The sequence below is a fragment of the Neofelis nebulosa genome, chromosome 8 (genome assembly GCF_028018385.1).
Source record: "Neofelis nebulosa isolate mNeoNeb1 chromosome 8, mNeoNeb1.pri, whole genome shotgun sequence".
NCBI lineage: Eukaryota > Metazoa > Chordata > Mammalia > Carnivora > Felidae > Neofelis > Neofelis nebulosa.
The window spans coordinates 100,550,998-100,567,538 of NC_080789.1; the positions used below are offsets into that span (position 1 = coordinate 100,550,998).

The 16,541-nt window shown below is 39.1% G+C and overlaps 2 protein-coding genes across 6 annotated transcripts in view; one reads left to right on the top strand and one right to left on the bottom strand.

The window, feature by feature from the left end:
* The window catches only part of CLEC4D (C-type lectin domain family 4 member D), a 31,453-nt gene extending 26,053 nt beyond the window's left edge, over nt 1–5,400 (top strand). For both annotated transcript variants that reach the window (XM_058743808.1, XM_058743810.1), the window contains 4 exons: nt 597–701; nt 1,856–2,007; nt 3,107–3,222; nt 3,505–5,400. In XM_058743808.1, the coding sequence (XP_058599791.1) occupies nt 597–701; nt 1,856–2,007; nt 3,107–3,222; nt 3,505–3,655 (524 nt within the window). In that variant the 3' untranslated portion in view covers nt 3,656–5,400. The remainder of the gene's footprint in view (nt 1–596; nt 702–1,855; nt 2,008–3,106; nt 3,223–3,504) is intronic.
* A 4,425-nt stretch (nt 5,401–9,825) lies between these two features.
* Nucleotides 9,826–16,081, bottom strand: CLEC4E (C-type lectin domain family 4 member E). 4 transcript variants are annotated; one of them, XM_058743805.1, is made up of 7 exons: nt 16,065–16,081; nt 15,169–15,285; nt 14,266–14,358; nt 13,569–13,658; nt 12,221–12,372; nt 11,428–11,543; nt 9,826–10,408 (listed from the first exon to the last, which is right to left on the bottom strand). In XM_058743805.1, the coding sequence occupies exons 2-7, from the start codon at nt 15,203–15,205 to the stop codon at nt 10,237–10,239; spliced, it is 660 nt and encodes a 219-aa protein (XP_058599788.1). In that variant the 5' UTR covers nt 15,206–15,285; nt 16,065–16,081; the 3' UTR covers nt 9,826–10,236. The 4 variants fall into 4 exon arrangements, with proteins under 4 accessions (XP_058599788.1, XP_058599786.1, XP_058599787.1 ...); XM_058743803.1 differs by lacking the exon at nt 16,065–16,081 and having other exon boundaries at nt 15,169–15,344; XM_058743806.1 differs by lacking the exon at nt 16,065–16,081 and having other exon boundaries at nt 10,273–10,408; nt 11,484–11,543; nt 15,169–15,769.
* Nucleotides 16,082–16,541: the final 460 nt, after the last annotated feature.

Below are 16,541 nucleotides of genomic sequence, written 5' to 3' on the forward strand. Positions count from 1 at the left end.
GATTACTTTAAAAGTGGCATAGTTACCTTTAAGAGACTGAAAGTGGGTTGTATGTGGGATGTGACTCATAAATCTTAGCAGGACGATCCCTGTGTTTACTAAATATCTCCGTCCTAACACAGGTTGTGAGAAAAAACAGAGGCTTGCAGGACTACTGCCATAAAGCACAGAATGGATAATGTGCTAATAAAAAAAATAATTTTAGGGGCGCCTGGGTGGCTCAGTCGGTTAAGCGTCCGACTTCGGCTCAGGTCATGATCTCACACTCCGTGAGTTCGAGCCCTGCGTCGGGCTCTGTGCCGACAGCTCAGAGCCTGGAGCCCGCTTCAGATTCTGTGTCTCCCTCTTTCTCTGACCCTCCCCCGTTCATGCTCTGTCTCTGTCTCAAAAATAGATAAATATTAAAAAAAAATTAAAAAAAATTTTTTTTGCAACTCCTTTCAACCAGTTCACCCAGAGCTGGAACAAAGGAGCTGCCTAGTAAGAAAAGGGATAGTTAACTCTTAGGGGAAAAGAAAGGTCAGAGTGACCAGCCCCATTTCCTACTTCAGTGGTTTTACAGGAAAAGAAAACTAACTTGTTTTCCCCCTTGACAGTGACTCATTACAGCTTTCTACACTGCAGGAGACGCATGGGAATGTTCAAGTTACCAGAGTATTACACGAAGATAACATGCACCAAAGAGGAATCAAAACTGAAAGGTACAGATAGCAAAGGGCATAGGAGAATTTCTGTCTTACTTCCATTTCTATTAAGGTTCATAATCTGATTTAAATTTTTTTAAATGTTTATTTTATAAATAAAGGGGAGGGGCGCCTGGGTGGCTCAGTCGGTTGAGCGGCCGACTTCCGCTCAGGTCATGATCTCTCGGTCCGTGGTTTGGAGCCCCGCGTCGGGCTCTGTGCTGACAGCTCAGAGCCTGGAGCCTGCTTCGGATTCTGTGTCTCCCTCTCTCTCTGCCCCTCCCCCATTCTTGCTCTGTCTCTCTGTCTCAAAAATAAATAAACATTAAAAAAAAATTTATAAATAAAGGGGAGAAGTGGGGAGGAGCAGACAGAGACAGAGACACAGAATCTGAAGCAGGCTCCAGGCTCTGAGCTGTTAGCACAGAGCCCGATGTGGGGCTTGAACTCACAAGTGGTGAGATCATGACCTGAGCTGAAGTCAGACGCTCATCTGACTGAGCCACCCCGGCGCCCCTCATAATTGGATTTAAAGGAATCAGTAGTAAACCAGGAGAGATTAAAAAACATGAGCATCTGGTGCAAGAATGAACATCAATAAATAGAAACAGATTTCTCACGACTGTAGTCAGTTGAATAACTGAAGAATATAACAATACATTTAGGGTCCATTTTTGGCATCCAAAACATAACATTAACTTAATTCCATTTTCTTTTGATTCAGACATATCTTAAGGACTGTTTCCTTCTAGAATATACAGCTTTGCTAAAGGGACTTTATCTCTTTTATCATTCTAGAATTTGTAAAATCTCATCTGGGAAAATGGGGAAATGCTTGACAGTTCTAGTAGGTTCTCTGCTCCCTTTACATATAATTTCCTACAAAAGGCTTTATTCTAGAAGATACATGTAGGGACATGGAAAAATGATGATGTTTTCTAAGAGAATATCTTCTAATTTTCTCACAGTCACGATGTGATTCAGACAGTTTTCTTTAGAGAATATTTAGAATGTAGTTTTCAGGATTTTTTTTAAAAAGGGGAATAGGATGATTTTGGTAATCATGGTATTATTTCCCAAAATGTGAACTGCATAGTTAGCAGAAAAGTTATGCAATCTGTTACAGATGATAGGCTCCTTGTAAGTAATTTTCATGTCAATTTCCTCACGAGGAAGCACCTGGAATTGCTGTCCTACTGGTTGGAGATCCTTCCAGGACAGTTGCTATTTACCTCTGAATGACAACAAAACATGGGCAAAGAGCGAGAGGAACTGCACGGACATGGGGGCTCATCTGGTCACCATCACCTCAGAAGCTGAGCAGGTATGTTGGGAGGCTCACATCAGTCTCTCTGCTGGTTTGAAACTCTTGGCATAGACAGAAATTTCTTTGCTCTGTCTCTGTGCCTTTGCTTTATCTGTTTCCTCTTTCTTCCTTATTTTTCTTCATCTGGCCAACTTCTGTTCTCTCCAGATTTGATTCATGTATTATTTCCTCCAGAAAGTGACCCTGACCATCTTCCCTACTCCATCCTCCCTGTTCCCGTTTGGAGATACTTCGTGGTACTTTGTGTATTGCGTGATCATGGCTCTTGCTTCACTAGTGTTAACTGGGAGGTTACCCCCAGTTAACTGCCCCATCTCTTCCAGTGACTCTGACTTTGTAGAGGGCTGGGGCCATGCTTTCCTCACCTCTGCATCTCCAAAGTCTTGTGCAGTGCTAGGCGCACTGGATAGGACATGTTTGGTGAGTAAGTGAATACGTGAATGGTTAATCATGACTGAGTAAGTGAATACGTGAATGGTTAATCATGACTGAGATAGCTTCTCAGGATAAAGCATAGGAAAAATAATTCAGCTGTCCGGTTGTAATTCTAAATAAAAAACAATTCTTAAGTTTTATTCAGTTTTTTTTTTAAACCAATTTATTTCGTCATATAATATACTTCCAGGGATGTACCGTAACTCCTAATCTACTCTTTTCTTTGTGAAGGGGGTTTCCTGGAGAATTCTGTTCCAATGGCTTTGCAATCTACGGGTTCATTGACGCTTTGTATAAAATGGAACTTAATTTAATATGCAAGCCATTGAAGAGACAATTTTAAAAACAAAAGTTAAAAAAAATCCGATCCTACTAAGCATTGTGCTAAGTGATTTGCAAGTATGATCTCACTTACTCTTCACAGTAATTCTTTGAAGTCATCCACTTTTGGAGATGAGAAATCTTGAGTTTGGAGGGGTATAAGCACTTATGACATTACACGATATATGGCAGAGGCAGGATTGAAAAGAGATCTGTCCGATGACAGTGCTTCTGTGCTTAGCTAGTAGTAATCCATCTGACCTTTTCCCACGTTTCCTAACATAACAGCTACTAAATGACAAATGCAAATATACTTACAAAAGTTTACCTTTTTATGCAGAACTTTATCGTTCAATTTTTGGATAGACGGTTTTCATATTTCCTGGGACTTACGGATGAGGACCATGAAGGCCAGTGGTCTTGGGTGGACAAGACACCATTTGACCCACATATTGTGTAAGTATATTGACTGGGGTGAAAACTTTCTAGGCAAAGACAAGAAGATAGCAAGGAGAATTCATTTGCCCCGAGGCATACCGATATAGAAATGCCTGCTCAGAGAGGACCGTTATGTATTGAGCAGCTTCTCTACTAATAAATGACTATATTTCTATTAGAGAGTGCAGCTCTAAATTTTTCACCGGAGGTGTTTTCTCTACATGTCTCCTGATCTACACACACACACACCCCCACACAAATACAAATATAAAGATATACATATATATTTTTTCATTTTAGATTCTGGCATGAGGGTGAACCCAACAACTATAAAGAGAATGAAAATTGTGTTGTCCTTGTTAATGTCCAAGACAAATGGGCCTGGAATGACTTTCCTTGTAAATTTGAGAGAAGAAGAATTTGCAAGTTACCTGGAACAACATTCAACTAGAAACCTCCAAAGGAGTCCTTATGATGGCAACAGAAAAGGGGAACCAATTAGACCAGGGCAGAATGTACCTGCACCATTGGAGCAGAGAAAACATGCTGAGAAAATAGAACATTTTTCAGTTACGATGGCCTTACTTTTGTTTCATTCATTCAAGACAATGTGCTTTTGTGTGGTTTGGTGGCCGGAATCATCTTTTCTGTGAGAATCCATTTTCATGAACTTTGCTTTCTTGATAGTGTATCAAAGTATTTCCTTTTCGATTGGTGTGCATTGATTATATGTCAAACAGAATGGCTCAAATGAGGTGATCTCTTGGTCATTGTTCTCCTCTGCTCAAATTCTTAGCTCTGAAAATTCAAAGGCAGGGTATTCCAACTGATAGAGGCATGCCACTTTTTTTTAAATATGACAAACCCTTTGAAGTTTTTAAACAACATTCTTATTGTTCAATGTCTCGTTCCCAGACTTTTTAATAGTATCAGTCATTAGATTGACATTCCATGAGCAAAATATTTTCTGAACAGGAGTGTAGGAGTTCTGAATTGTAGTATTGCCAAGATGGAAAAAAAAGAAAGTCTATCTACCTTTAAAAACATTTTCTTCTTACTCTACCTTAAATGTCTTCCCAAAGCAGGGAGTCCCAAGCTGACTTAGTTGCTTTTCAAGCGGATAAATCCCTCATAGGCCACCTTAACCAAACTGCCTTCAACTCTGTAGCTGAAGAAACTGAACCCATGGGAAGGCAAAGAGCTCACCTGGAACATTGCTAGTTCATGAAGAGAAACAGGACTGTGGCCCAGAACTACTTTTCATGAGCGGCAAACTGTGTTGCCTTTGGGATTACAGGAAAGTTACTGGGGTGACTTGGCCTCTTGACTAATGGATGAAAGTTCTAGCATTGTATTCGTGTTTCTACATTTTTAATTTGAGTCAGGAAAAAAAAAATCATATTTTCAGCCCATTTATGTTAGCATGTCTTTTTAGAGCTATAAAGCTAGAGTTCAAACTAGAAGGGAAGTCCTTGTCTTAACAACATGACATGACACTTTTGTGATATCACTAGTGTTAACTGTGGAGCAGTGCTATCCAAAATATGGTGGTCTTTCTTAAAATTCTCGATTTGCTGATGTTTCCTGAATCGAAGCTAAGCAATTCCAAGCAGTGGCTTTTTTTTGAAGTTGATTTTATTTTGAGAGAGAGGGAGAGAGAGAAAGAGTGAGCATGAGCAGGGGAGGGGCAGAGAGGGAGGGAGGGAGAGAGAGAGAGAATCCCAAGTGGGGTCTGTTCTTTCAGCACGGAGCCCCCCCTATGGGGCTCCATCTCACAAACGCGAGATCATGACCTGAGCCAAAGTCAAGAGTCAGATGCTCAACCACTCAACTGACTCGGCCATCCAGGCCAAGCAACTGGCTTTTTAACCTGACTGCCTTAAAGCTATTTTTGAAAACAGCATTTATTTTGTAAATTACTTAGTGATTTTCTGCGTTAGGAAGATTAGTGTTTGATTGATTGATTGTGTGTATGTGTGTGTCTGCATTTAAAGCTGATACTTTTAACTGAAGGAGTGCTAATGATTTTAATTGTTCGCCATTCACTAGTTACATAGCACAAAATCTACAAAACTTGTTGAAATAATTTTATGTATATGCTAAAAGGCTTTGTGTAGTTAACATCATCCACTTTCTCTACCATATATAGGTAGAGATTCAGTTGTCAATAAAATGTGATCTCTATGTGATTTTATACATCTGTGTCGGCATCTATATCCTTAATCTCTTTTCTCGCAGTATGATCATTTTTCATTACCTCCGTGGTGACCACCACAGACCATCGTTCTTACCCAGATTATTGCAATGGCCTTCTGACTGGTCTCCCTATTTCCACCCTCGGGCCCTTTCAATCTACTCCTAACTCTCATGGCACTTGTATTCCTCATAATTTCTTTAAGACACCTGATAGTAATTTCATAAAAATAAATGCAAATTTTTTAGGGCATTGTGGTAGTCTTAGAAATTTGAAACACTTAAAAAATTTAAATATTGGTTTTGTGTTTGCTGTATATGTGTGTATGTGTTTGCCACACACACACACACACACACACACACACATCTCAAACAGTAAAAATATAAATAAAAGTATCAGTTAAATCTTCCACCCTGAACTTCAGTCCCTTAAATGCCTCTTCAGAGTAGATATGATTATGTTTCTTATATGTATTTCCATGTATGTTTATATGTGTTATATAAATATATATACATATATAACCTACTGTTTTTATACTAATAGCAACATTATCTACATTGCCTTAAACATGTTACAATTTTTTCCCCACAAATCTAAGGTGTTTTTGTTTGTTTGTCTGTTTTCATCATGACAAGTGTATTCTTTGATCCCCATCACCTATTTCCTCCTTTTCCCCACCTACCACCCCTCTGGTAACCATCAGTTTGTTCTCTATAGTTAGAGTCTGTTTCTTGGTTTCTCTCTCTCTCTTTTTTCCTTTGTTCCTTTGTTTTGTTTCTTAAATTCCACCTATGAGTGAGATCATGTGGTATTCGTCTTTCTCTGTCTTATTTCGCTTGGCAATATACTCTGTAGCTCCATCCATGTTGCAAATGGCAAGATTTCATTTTTTTTTTTTTATGATGGAATAATATTCTGTTGTGTATACACAGCTTCTTTAAGCTTCCGTAATTTGGCTATTGTAGATAATGCTGCTATATACATTGGGTGCATTTATTCCTTTGAATTAGTATTTTTCCACCCTTGGAGTAAATACCTCAGTGCAATTACTGGATCATAGGGTAGTTCTATTTTTAACTTTTTGAGGAACCTCCATATTTCTTCCACAGCGGCTGTACCAGTTTCCATTTCCCCTAATGAATACAGGAGGGTTCCTTTTTCTCCACATCCTCCCCAACACTTGTTTCTTGTGTTTTTTTATTTTGGCCATTCTGACAGGTATGAGGTGGTATCTCATTGTGGTTTTGATTTGCATTTCCCTGATGCTCAGTGATGTTGAGCATCTTTTCATGTGTCTGTTAGCCATCTGGATGCCTTTGGAGAAATGTTTGTTCACGTCTTCTGCCCATTTTTATTTTATTTTATTTTCAATGTTTATTTATTTTGAGAGAGAGAGAGAGAGAGAGAGAGAGCAACATGAATAGAGTAGGGGCAGAGATAGAGGGAGACACAGAATCTGAAGCAGGCTTCAGGCTCCGAGCTGTCAGCACAGAGCCTGATGCAGGGCTCAATCCCACAAACCATGAGATCATGACCTGAGCCAAAGTCAGACGCTTATCCGACTGAGCTACCCAGGCGCCAATGGGCGCCATTTTTTAATTGATTATTTGGTTTTGGGGGGAAAATATCTTTCATTTTTTACTTAAAAATATAGTTTGGAAAATGATTTATACCTTGCCCCATATAAGTAAATAGTGTTTCATTATATTGGTATATGATAATCTGAGATAACTTTTGAGTGACAAAATATTTCCTTATATAATAAAAATCAACAAAACTACATATTGTCACATATATCTAAGAGGAATGAACACTTTAAGGAAAACTAATATAGATAAACCTTGGTTTGTGAGCGTAATTCATTCCAGAAACATGCTTGTAATCCAAAGCACTTGTATATCAAAGTGAATTTCCCCATAAGAAATCATGGAAACTCAGATGATTCATCCCACAACCCCAAAATATTCATATAAAAATGATTACAATACTGTAATATAATACAAAGTAACAAAGAAAATATAAAATATAAAGAAAAATAAACAAATTAACCTGCGCTTACCTTTGAAAACCTTCGTGGCTGGTGTGAGAGAGACAAGAGAAGGAAGGTTATTGTGTAGGGCGACTTTCACTATCATTAATGGAATCACTGCTATCTATTGGATCAATGAAATCTTCTGCATCGGGGCCATTGTATACACTCGCACGGATGTTGACTTCGGTACAGTATTGATAAACTCTTGTCACATGCTGTATTTAATGTAATTGGCAATAAGGTAGCAGAGGAAAGGGTCTATATTGGCAGACAGCCTGACCTAGAATGAAGCAAAGCATTCCTAAGCTTACTCTTGTATAGAAAAGCAGAGGACTGTCCATAGGTGCTTTGAAGTGACAAAAAATACACTAGTGCCGGGTGGGAGGGAGGGTAGGGTGGGTGATGGGTATTGAGGAGGGCACCTTTTGGGATGAGCACTGGGTGTTGTATGGAAACCAATTTGACAGTAAATTTCATATATTAAAATAAATAAATAAATAAATAAACATTAAAAAAAAATAAACATCCAACTACAGCGCTTAAAAAAAAAAAAGAAAATTTCGGGAATAAGAAGATAAAATGAATCAAAATGATCACTAAATGATTATACTTTAATTAAATCATGAGCTATGTTAAAACTTAAAACAAAAATAAAAAAATTAAAATGTCAAAAAAAAAATACACTAGTGCCAGCTGTGGGCCCCTCCCAACGTTCTGAAAAATCACTGATTTCTGCCAAACACCACAGTCTGAGACTGAGCATCTGAACATGGGAGATGATCACCCACAATCCCACACACACACACACACAGAGAGAGAGAGAGAGAGAGAGAGAGAGAGAAGAACCATTGATTGGCTCAGTTGTGATCATATGACATTCGGTGTCACATACTACTTGTGTTGCAAGACATTGCTCTTTGATCAAGTTAATATTTATCAGAAATGTTTGCTCGTCTTGCAGAACACTTGCAGAACAAGTTACTCGCAATCCAAGGTTTTACTACATATTATATTCACTTACCCAGTTGAATTTTCCCATCTAATGATTACACATTAATTTCAGTGTATGAATTTTGAGGGTCTCTGCGTGGTGCCGTGTGCAAGAAGTGTGGTTATTCAAGGTACCATGATATTTAAATATTCTTGAATAACCTTATCAGCATTGATTAAAATATTATGCACGTAGTGGATAGGCTTGAGATAGGAAGCTGTCAAGCTGAATGTTCTCTTAGAACAATTTAGCTATTGGACCCTGGTCCTAGCTGAACAATAGCCACAAATCCAAGTGAGATTCAGTTATCCAATGAAGCCATTTGCAACAGCGTGGATGGAAATAGAGTGTATTATGCTAAGGGAAATAAGTCAGTCAAAGACAAATATATGATTTCACTCATGTGTGACATTTAAGAAACAAAACAGATGACCATAGGTGAAGGGAAGCAAAAATGACAGAAAAACAGAGGAGTCAAACCGTAAGAGACTCTTAAATCCAGAGAACAAACTGGGGGTTGCTGGCGGGGTATTGGGGGGTGGATGGGCTAAGTGGGTGATGGGCATTAAGGAGGACACTTGTTGGGATGAGCACTGGATATTATATGTAAGTGATGAATCATTAAATTCTATTCTTGAAATCATTATTACACTATATGGTAACTAACTTGGATTTAAATTAAAAAAAAGAAATCTTCTATATCTATATTGAGTTTTATTCCTAGTAGAGCTATTTTTCTCAGGATGTTAATGAAATTATAAATCCTTTGGCATTCTGAAATGTTTTGCTATCCTATAGGAAAATATAAAAGTGTTTCTGCTTCATTGCAAATTTATGATCTATTTTATAAAAGTTGTTAGTATATTTCTTGGAGAGTTCATGTATATCCACTTAATAATATAGCATTGGATAGCTTCTACAGAGGTGAGTCCAATGAGGTAGGTTTTAAAGTCAACAGTTTGTCTATATCTTAAAAATAAATTGGTTCATTGAGTTGATCTCTGTGACAACTACTTGGCTCTAAGCTTTGTCAGCGTTGGGCCAGCTCTTGGGTTAATGATAACTAGCTAATGTAATGGATTAGTTAATGGGATTCTTAGTCCCCCTTATCTGACTTATGGATATATGGCTTTGTTATTTGGAATTACAATTAAGCCTCTGATATAATTGAACTTTGACATACAAAATAAACACAAAATGTAAAAGAAAAGAAAAGAAAAATAAAATCCTCTTCTTTGCTGGGCTCTATACTTGCTGTATGTCTCTATATGTTCATATAAATATTCACAAACAAAGCAGGAGTATTCTTTACTTTTCCCAGCATTTGTTAGAGAATTACTTGGTAAATTGGGAGAAGTCCTGAGACTAATATAGAGAAAAATGCATGTCAATCAGGATCATAAATTATATCATTCAAAACTACTTATTTTATTTAAAATCTTTTAAAAAAAATTTTTCTTTCATGTTTATTTATTTTTGAGAGACAGAGACAGAGTGCGAGCAGGAGAGGGACAGAGAGAGAGGGAGACACAGAATTCGAAGCAGGCTCCAGGCTCTGAGCTGTCAGCACAGAACCTGATGCGGGGCTCGAACTCACGAACCTCGAGATCATGACCTGAGCCAAAGTCAGAGGCTTAACCGACTGACCCACCCAGGCGCCCCAAAACTACTTAGTTTATTTATATCAAAAGCGACAAGTCCTTATGAAGTCCCTAGGTAGTCCTTATAAAGTGCAGTGCACAGTTTTCTCCTGTTGGTGTTGTGTTCATGCTCTTGTGCCTCTGTATTTATGCATTTCAGTTGTGCTTTCTGTTCTCAGAAGATTTTTTTGTTATTCAAAGCACTTATTTCAGGCATTTCACAAATCCGAAACACATTGAAGAAACAGGGCACGTCATTCCAATTTTTCCTCGGATTTGAAGAGTCTCGTATGGTAGCACAGTCCTCCACTGTAACTATATTGTTGGGCTCCCCTTCGTCCCAGAAGCTGGAAGAGAGCAAGTGCAGAAGATTTTAAATCCCAGCTATAGGAGGCCAAGTGACCTCATATGCTAGACCAGTTGCATTTGTGTTGTGCTCCCTCGCAACAATTTTGTTGCGCATTATAACCTCCATTAGGCATTATAGTTAGGCATTATAACCTCCATTTTATTGAAGAAAAGGAATCCCGGAAAAACCAAACCACTTGTCTTAAGTCTTAGAGTTTGCGAGTGGCGAAGCCCAGCTGGATATTCCTGACTTTCTGGTCTGTCAAGCTTCCTCAGCTGTAGACCCATAATGAGAAGTTACGGGAAGCACTGATGCTCATGAATTTGTTTCCTTCACGCTTCTGTCTCATCTCACGTTTAGTTCCCTTTATTCTGCACCGAGTTTGTATTAACCTAGGTGCATACTTTAGTGGTGTTACGGTGCTGTAGAGAAGCAACATTTCTAGAGTCTCAGTGCATGGCAGCTGTACTCTTAGAACTGAGCCTTTGGTTTCCTCAAATGCTAAATGAAGATTAATAATATCGATGTATCTCAGAAGGGTGCAATTTAGGTAAAATGAAATAATTAATGAGATCAAACCCATGAAAACTCCAATGTGCTGTGCTCTAAGGGTGTAAGGTCACTATCAAAGGGAAAAGAGACCTTATCAAGGGAGTCCCCACTTTCACTCCATAAATCTCCTTTCTCAAATCACTACCCTCAAATCATTTACTAGTTTGGGCACAAGACTCTGAATTTCACTCTTTGTCTCTGCTGCATTTCCGATGAATTAGTTTTCGATTCTGATTCCCTCCTCATGTTCATCTGTTATTTCCCCTTTATCCTTCCGATGGTCTCAGGAAGCGAGAGCACGAGATCCTCGTGCTTCCTTCGACTATCTTCTTGCACATAAAATCACCAAGGATTGACCTGAAAATATCTCATGGAATGGAAGGAGGTTCTGAGAACTCCCCTCAACAATGGTCTAACTTTGGGACTTGAGATAGTGTTAAAATTGTCCTGTAAGAAGGAAATTACCTCAGAGCTTCTGTGAAAGGTGTGCCATCTACCCATTGCCACTGACCCTCAATCACCTGGTCTGTCAGTCCAATATAAAACTCTCTCCTTTTCGGTTTCGCGTAGAAAAGAAATTCCTAGAGGAGCAACACGATAAAAACACAAAGTAGATCAGTCATTTCAATTTTGGACAAATGTTGAAGGTAATTGTTATTAAAAGAGGTAAAGTGGATTATAGGTGACAGATAAATGGCTCTGAAATCGTAAGATCATGGAGGAGTATCTCCTGATTTTTTTTCTATTGTGGTAAAAATATACGGAACATAGAATTAAACCAACAAAAAGAGAATCTTTAACAGAGAAGGAGTTTCTTAATATCTCATTCAAAACTGATCTACTGTTATTTGTAGCAAAAGCTACTTATATATCCAGCATGAAAGATTATTAATCACAGCTTAAAGATAACGGACATATCTTGGGCATATCTGACATAATCATCTGATGTGTTCATCAACACAATAGTCACTCTAAAATGAATTGTTAGCATCCCCGCCCCCCCCCCCCGTTTTTTTCCCTGTCTTAGTAAGAAAGGCATTGAATATGGAAATTCCCCTTTTTCCCCCCTCAGGCTCTTCTAGTGATGACAATAAATTAGAGTAGGTATCGACTTATAGAAATAGGAACAGCATGCATTTTAACACATTCACTTAACAAATAGTAATTTTGGACCAAAGAGTGCATACACATATGGAAAGAGGGATAGATCCTGGAAAGAATGTTACATTGACACTGGAGGTGACTGTGCTCCAACTACCTGCTCCTCCTGTGTGTTGATAACAACCAGATGTGCTCCCATGTTTGAGCAGTTTTTTACGCTTGATGCCCAGGACATGGTGTTAGTAGAAAATAAGTAGCAGCTAGATTGAAAATGGATCCAGCTCGACGGACAACAATTCTTGACTGAACCTAGGAGGAGAGAAGTTTCCATGAGTGTCATGTATCAACTAAGTAAGGAAACAGAAAGCTTCATCTGGCCTCATGAAGTTCATCATTACCAGTCTTCTGACTGGTACCTTGGAGCCCCTTGTCCTTGCCCACTCCCCAACCTACTATCTAAGACTTTAGAGAATTCCTATGTCAGTAAACACAAATAGCAATTGTCTTGTCTTTTGAGACATAACCTTTATTTTCTAGATTAAAAAAAATTTTTTTAAACGTTTATTTATTTTTAAGAGACAGAACACGAGTGGGGAAGGGACAGGAAGAGAGGGAGACACAGGATCCGAAGCAGGCTCTAGGCTCTGTGCTGTCAGCACAGAGCCTGATGTAGGGCTCGAATCCATGAACCATAAGATCATGACCTGAGCCTAAGTCAGATGCTTAACTGACTGAGCCACCCAGGCACCCTGAGATATAATCCTTATTTTCTAAACTTGCCAGTAAATGCAGTCATACATACAATCTATCTCTGTTATGCTATTGATATAGAGCCTTATTAACTATTCTTAGAATGCCAAGGTAAGAGAAGGTTATGCATTTTATCTAAGCAACCATCTCTCATGTTGCCCAAGCAATATGCCCTCAACAAAGTCTCCAAACTGGTTGTGGAGATGGGCTAAACTTCTTAGAATTGTAGAATGTAAGTCTCTGAAGTTTATTAAAAAGAAATAGTCCAGTGTTTCTCAATTTAATGGTGAGGAAATTAAGTTCCAGAGGAGCGTCATGTAGCATTTTGCTAAGACTTAGAACAAAAGTATATATATAAGAGTGTAGAGAGTATATTTCTGAGATATCTCCAAATTCCCTATTCTCTCTCTATTTTTTCTTCTTCATTCTCATTGGGAAGCAAGTGAGGAATGAAAAGAAAGTGCACTCCTGGAGATAATACCTTCCACTTCTAGATTTTCTGTTCAGACATACCTCAAATTTCTTCTAAAAGTTTGCTATAATGTCCCCAGGATTTCCTGTCCGATGCTAATCACGTTTTCAAAGTCCTAGACCTGTCTTATCAATTCCTCATCATTCTCTGGTAGTACAGGCAAGATTTTATATTTTGTTTTTGAGAAACAGGACATCATCCAACTCCTTGTCCCAAAATCAATCTAGAAGCCAAAAAGTGTCAATATGTAAATGTTGATGTTCAAATTTGAGGACTATTATACCCGATCCATCTTTGTAGCAGGAGAAGTCCATTAAATCCTCATATGGCTGGAACTTTTTCTCATCACAGAGTTGAAAGCTATGATACGTCACTGTAAGGAAAGGGGCAGAGTGTATGTTTGTTATTCTTGATAAAAAAATTAAGTTTATCATGTGTGTATTTGTAACAAAAGTACCAGCAATCATCATGATATCTTTTTTTTACTCTCTATTTGTCCTTCTACATGGAGAGGTACCGAGATTTACTTACCCAAAGAAAAAAGGATTCACATTTCATGGTTTTTGCTGATTTATGAAGATGAATGTACTTTACTTCAGGTCCAAAGACCCAGAGAAAACAAATATGCTTTCACTTTCTCTTATGCCCACCCTCCCTACCCTTGTTCCAAAACACAGTTTGTCATGTCTCTGGCTGGGTTCCCGTGGAGAAGTTTACACTCATGACAGAAGTACAAAGGTGAGGACTCAAGGCCACCAAGGAGATGAAAAATGTCTATCATGAAAAATATGTCAGAGGTCGCTGCAATTTGGTAACCGTTCTGTACTAGTTGGGGTTCTAGTTGAGGAATAACCTGGAGATAAACAGGGAAGAAAGTGGAACAGAAATACCCTTTGGGGGAGAAGAGAACCCACAGGCAAGAAGAAAGATTTTACTCTTAATATTCACCAGGGAGATTAAACTTGACCTTTAGAACTCACCAACACATCTGGTGATAAAACAGACACTGAGCAGTAGAATGGAGACCCCAGCAACAGTCCATAAGAGCCTTTGGGAAGAGAAGTGTCCTTTCTCTGTAGAAAGCAATATGCAAACATGGTCAATCTTCCCAAGGCAAGGTACAAAAGAGATTCTTATTCAACCTTACTTATCTCCTCCCACTTGAGCTGTCTATATGGAGTAATTCTTAGACTTCAGCATGCCTCAGAATCATTTGGAGAGTTTGTTTAAACACCGATGATGGGGCCTCACTTCTAGAGTTAACAATTCATTAGAGCTGCTATGGAGCCAGCAAGTTCCTGGTCTGGGAACCAGCTTTTAGAACCACTAGAATAAGCCATTGCTGATCTTAAGACTCGTGAACTGAGACAGATGTGCTATTTTTCCTTCTTAAGTCTCTCAGGCTTTCCGTCTTCTTTTCCTATCTTTGTCTTTCCCTTTCTCTCTCTCACCCTCTCTGTTTTGTTTTTTTTAATCTCTCTCCTGCCCTCCTCTTTCTGGCGTCTCATTTCCCAAGCCCTTTGTAAACCAATTCATATAAAACTCGAGCAATGTTCTTATAGTTCCTCTCCCCCTCCCACCCGATAAACATTTTACAAACAGGGAAAGTAAGTTCCAGAGAAGGGAGGTGGCTTGCCCAATGCAACACAGTGAAAGGGTGGGAACAGCAGTCTGATTCAGTTCTCCCCAAAACCCAGCCCAGCAACCCTCAGGACAACATAGCGTCTCCTAACCACTGCCTGTTTTCCCCCTTGCATTCTGTCTCTGTCTCCCTTCTTTTACTTTAGTGGAGACATTTCTAGTGTCCTATCCCCTCAGCATATTTATCACCGCTTCCCCCCAAAAAAAGATCTATGAAAGAAAGGGAGAGTTGCAAATTTTACCTGTGCCTTGTGATGTAGATGGTTGGGATGAATTCATTCTCTCTCTCTCTCTCTCTCTCTCTCTCTCTCTCCTTCTCTCATCAGTTTCTGAGTCCAGTACTATTTTGTTGCTAAGATCTAAGGAAAATGAATCCATTTCTGTTTTTTTTTTTTTTTAAGGAAGTTCAGCCCGAAGGCATAATAATATTAATTTGTTCTGCGGCTTTGTGTTTCAGTCAGGGTTTCCTTTCTTGCATAAGGAGGACAAGGGAGTTTACCGGGCAACGAGTCTCCTCACTTAAGGAAACAACAAAGTGGGGAAATGATGATAGTGGTAAGTACCAACAGAAATGGGCTGACCGAGGGGAAACATCAGGGGCTTCAAAATACTGTTTTCTTTGGGTGGATAAAATCTCTCTGTTTTGGGTGCCCGGGGGGGCTCAGTCGGTTAAGCATCTGACTCTTGATCTCAGCTCAGGGCTTGATCTCAGGGAGGTGAGTTCAAGCCCCGCATTGGGCTCCGTGCTGGATGTGATGCCTATTTAAAAAAAAAAAAAAAAAAAATCGCTACTTTCTTCCAGGCCTCCCCACTCATGCCTCACTTTGTCTCTGACATTCACGGGCCCGCCTCTGCACTCCCAGTTTTACTTCTGAGCCTTACTGTCACACATTTGTTGGCGGGAAAGAGGACAAAACCAAATCTTTGCACTCCGCACACAGCTGGGCACATAGTAGAGGCATTTATAACTCCGTGTGAGTTTCTTTTCATAGTTCAGGTGGGTTTCTTCCTCAGTTGCTTGCAACGCTGGAACATTCTGGCTTCATGTTGGGCTGAGTATGTCGCATTGTGGGTTTATAGCCCTTTTGTTAAAGCAATCTCCTACCTCTGCCCCAGTTGAACGCCCCCCACGCCTTACATGATATGACTACTTTGCAATTCAGCTCCGTTCCTTGTTCCTTCCGTTACAACACAGCTTCTGCCACCTTCGAGACTCAGTGGGTAATCTCATTCTATTCTTCCTAATTCTTTGGGAGTTTTTGTTTTATAATGTGACCTATATAAGAGAAATGAATTTGAATGTCAGAAGAAGCAATGTCAATTAGACATTAAAATACAATGCCGCTTTCTCTGGAAGGTTAGTTACCTATAGTAATTTTCCACTCTATTCCTTAAAAATACTTTGGAACAAGATCCAGCTGGCCTCTATTGATTAAAATTCACAGGTGTCAGGAGGCGTTAGTAACATATATATGACTTGGTAATTCCCACAACAATGACTCACACGCTTTTCACATGTTAGAAAATATCCTTGTTCTCAAAGGGACTTTTTGTTGTTTCAATGTATTGCTCAACTTCCTCTGCATCTTCCATTTTACAGTTATATAGATTTATT

Bases quoted from the DNA above. Each gene is read 5' to 3' on its own strand.
- CLEC4E (XM_058743803.1), bottom strand. From the start codon at position 15,304: ATGGATTCATTTTCCTTAGATCTTAGCAACAAAATAGTACTGGACTCA. The intron at 14,359-15,168 runs GTAAAATTTGCA...TGCTTTCTACAG, and splicing joins ATCTACATCACAAGGCACAG to AGAAAGGACACTTCTCTTCC. The intron at 10,409-11,427 runs GTAATTTCCTTC...GCTCTCTTCCAG, and splicing joins CCTTTCACAGAAGCTCTGAG to CTTCTGGGACGAAGGGGAGC.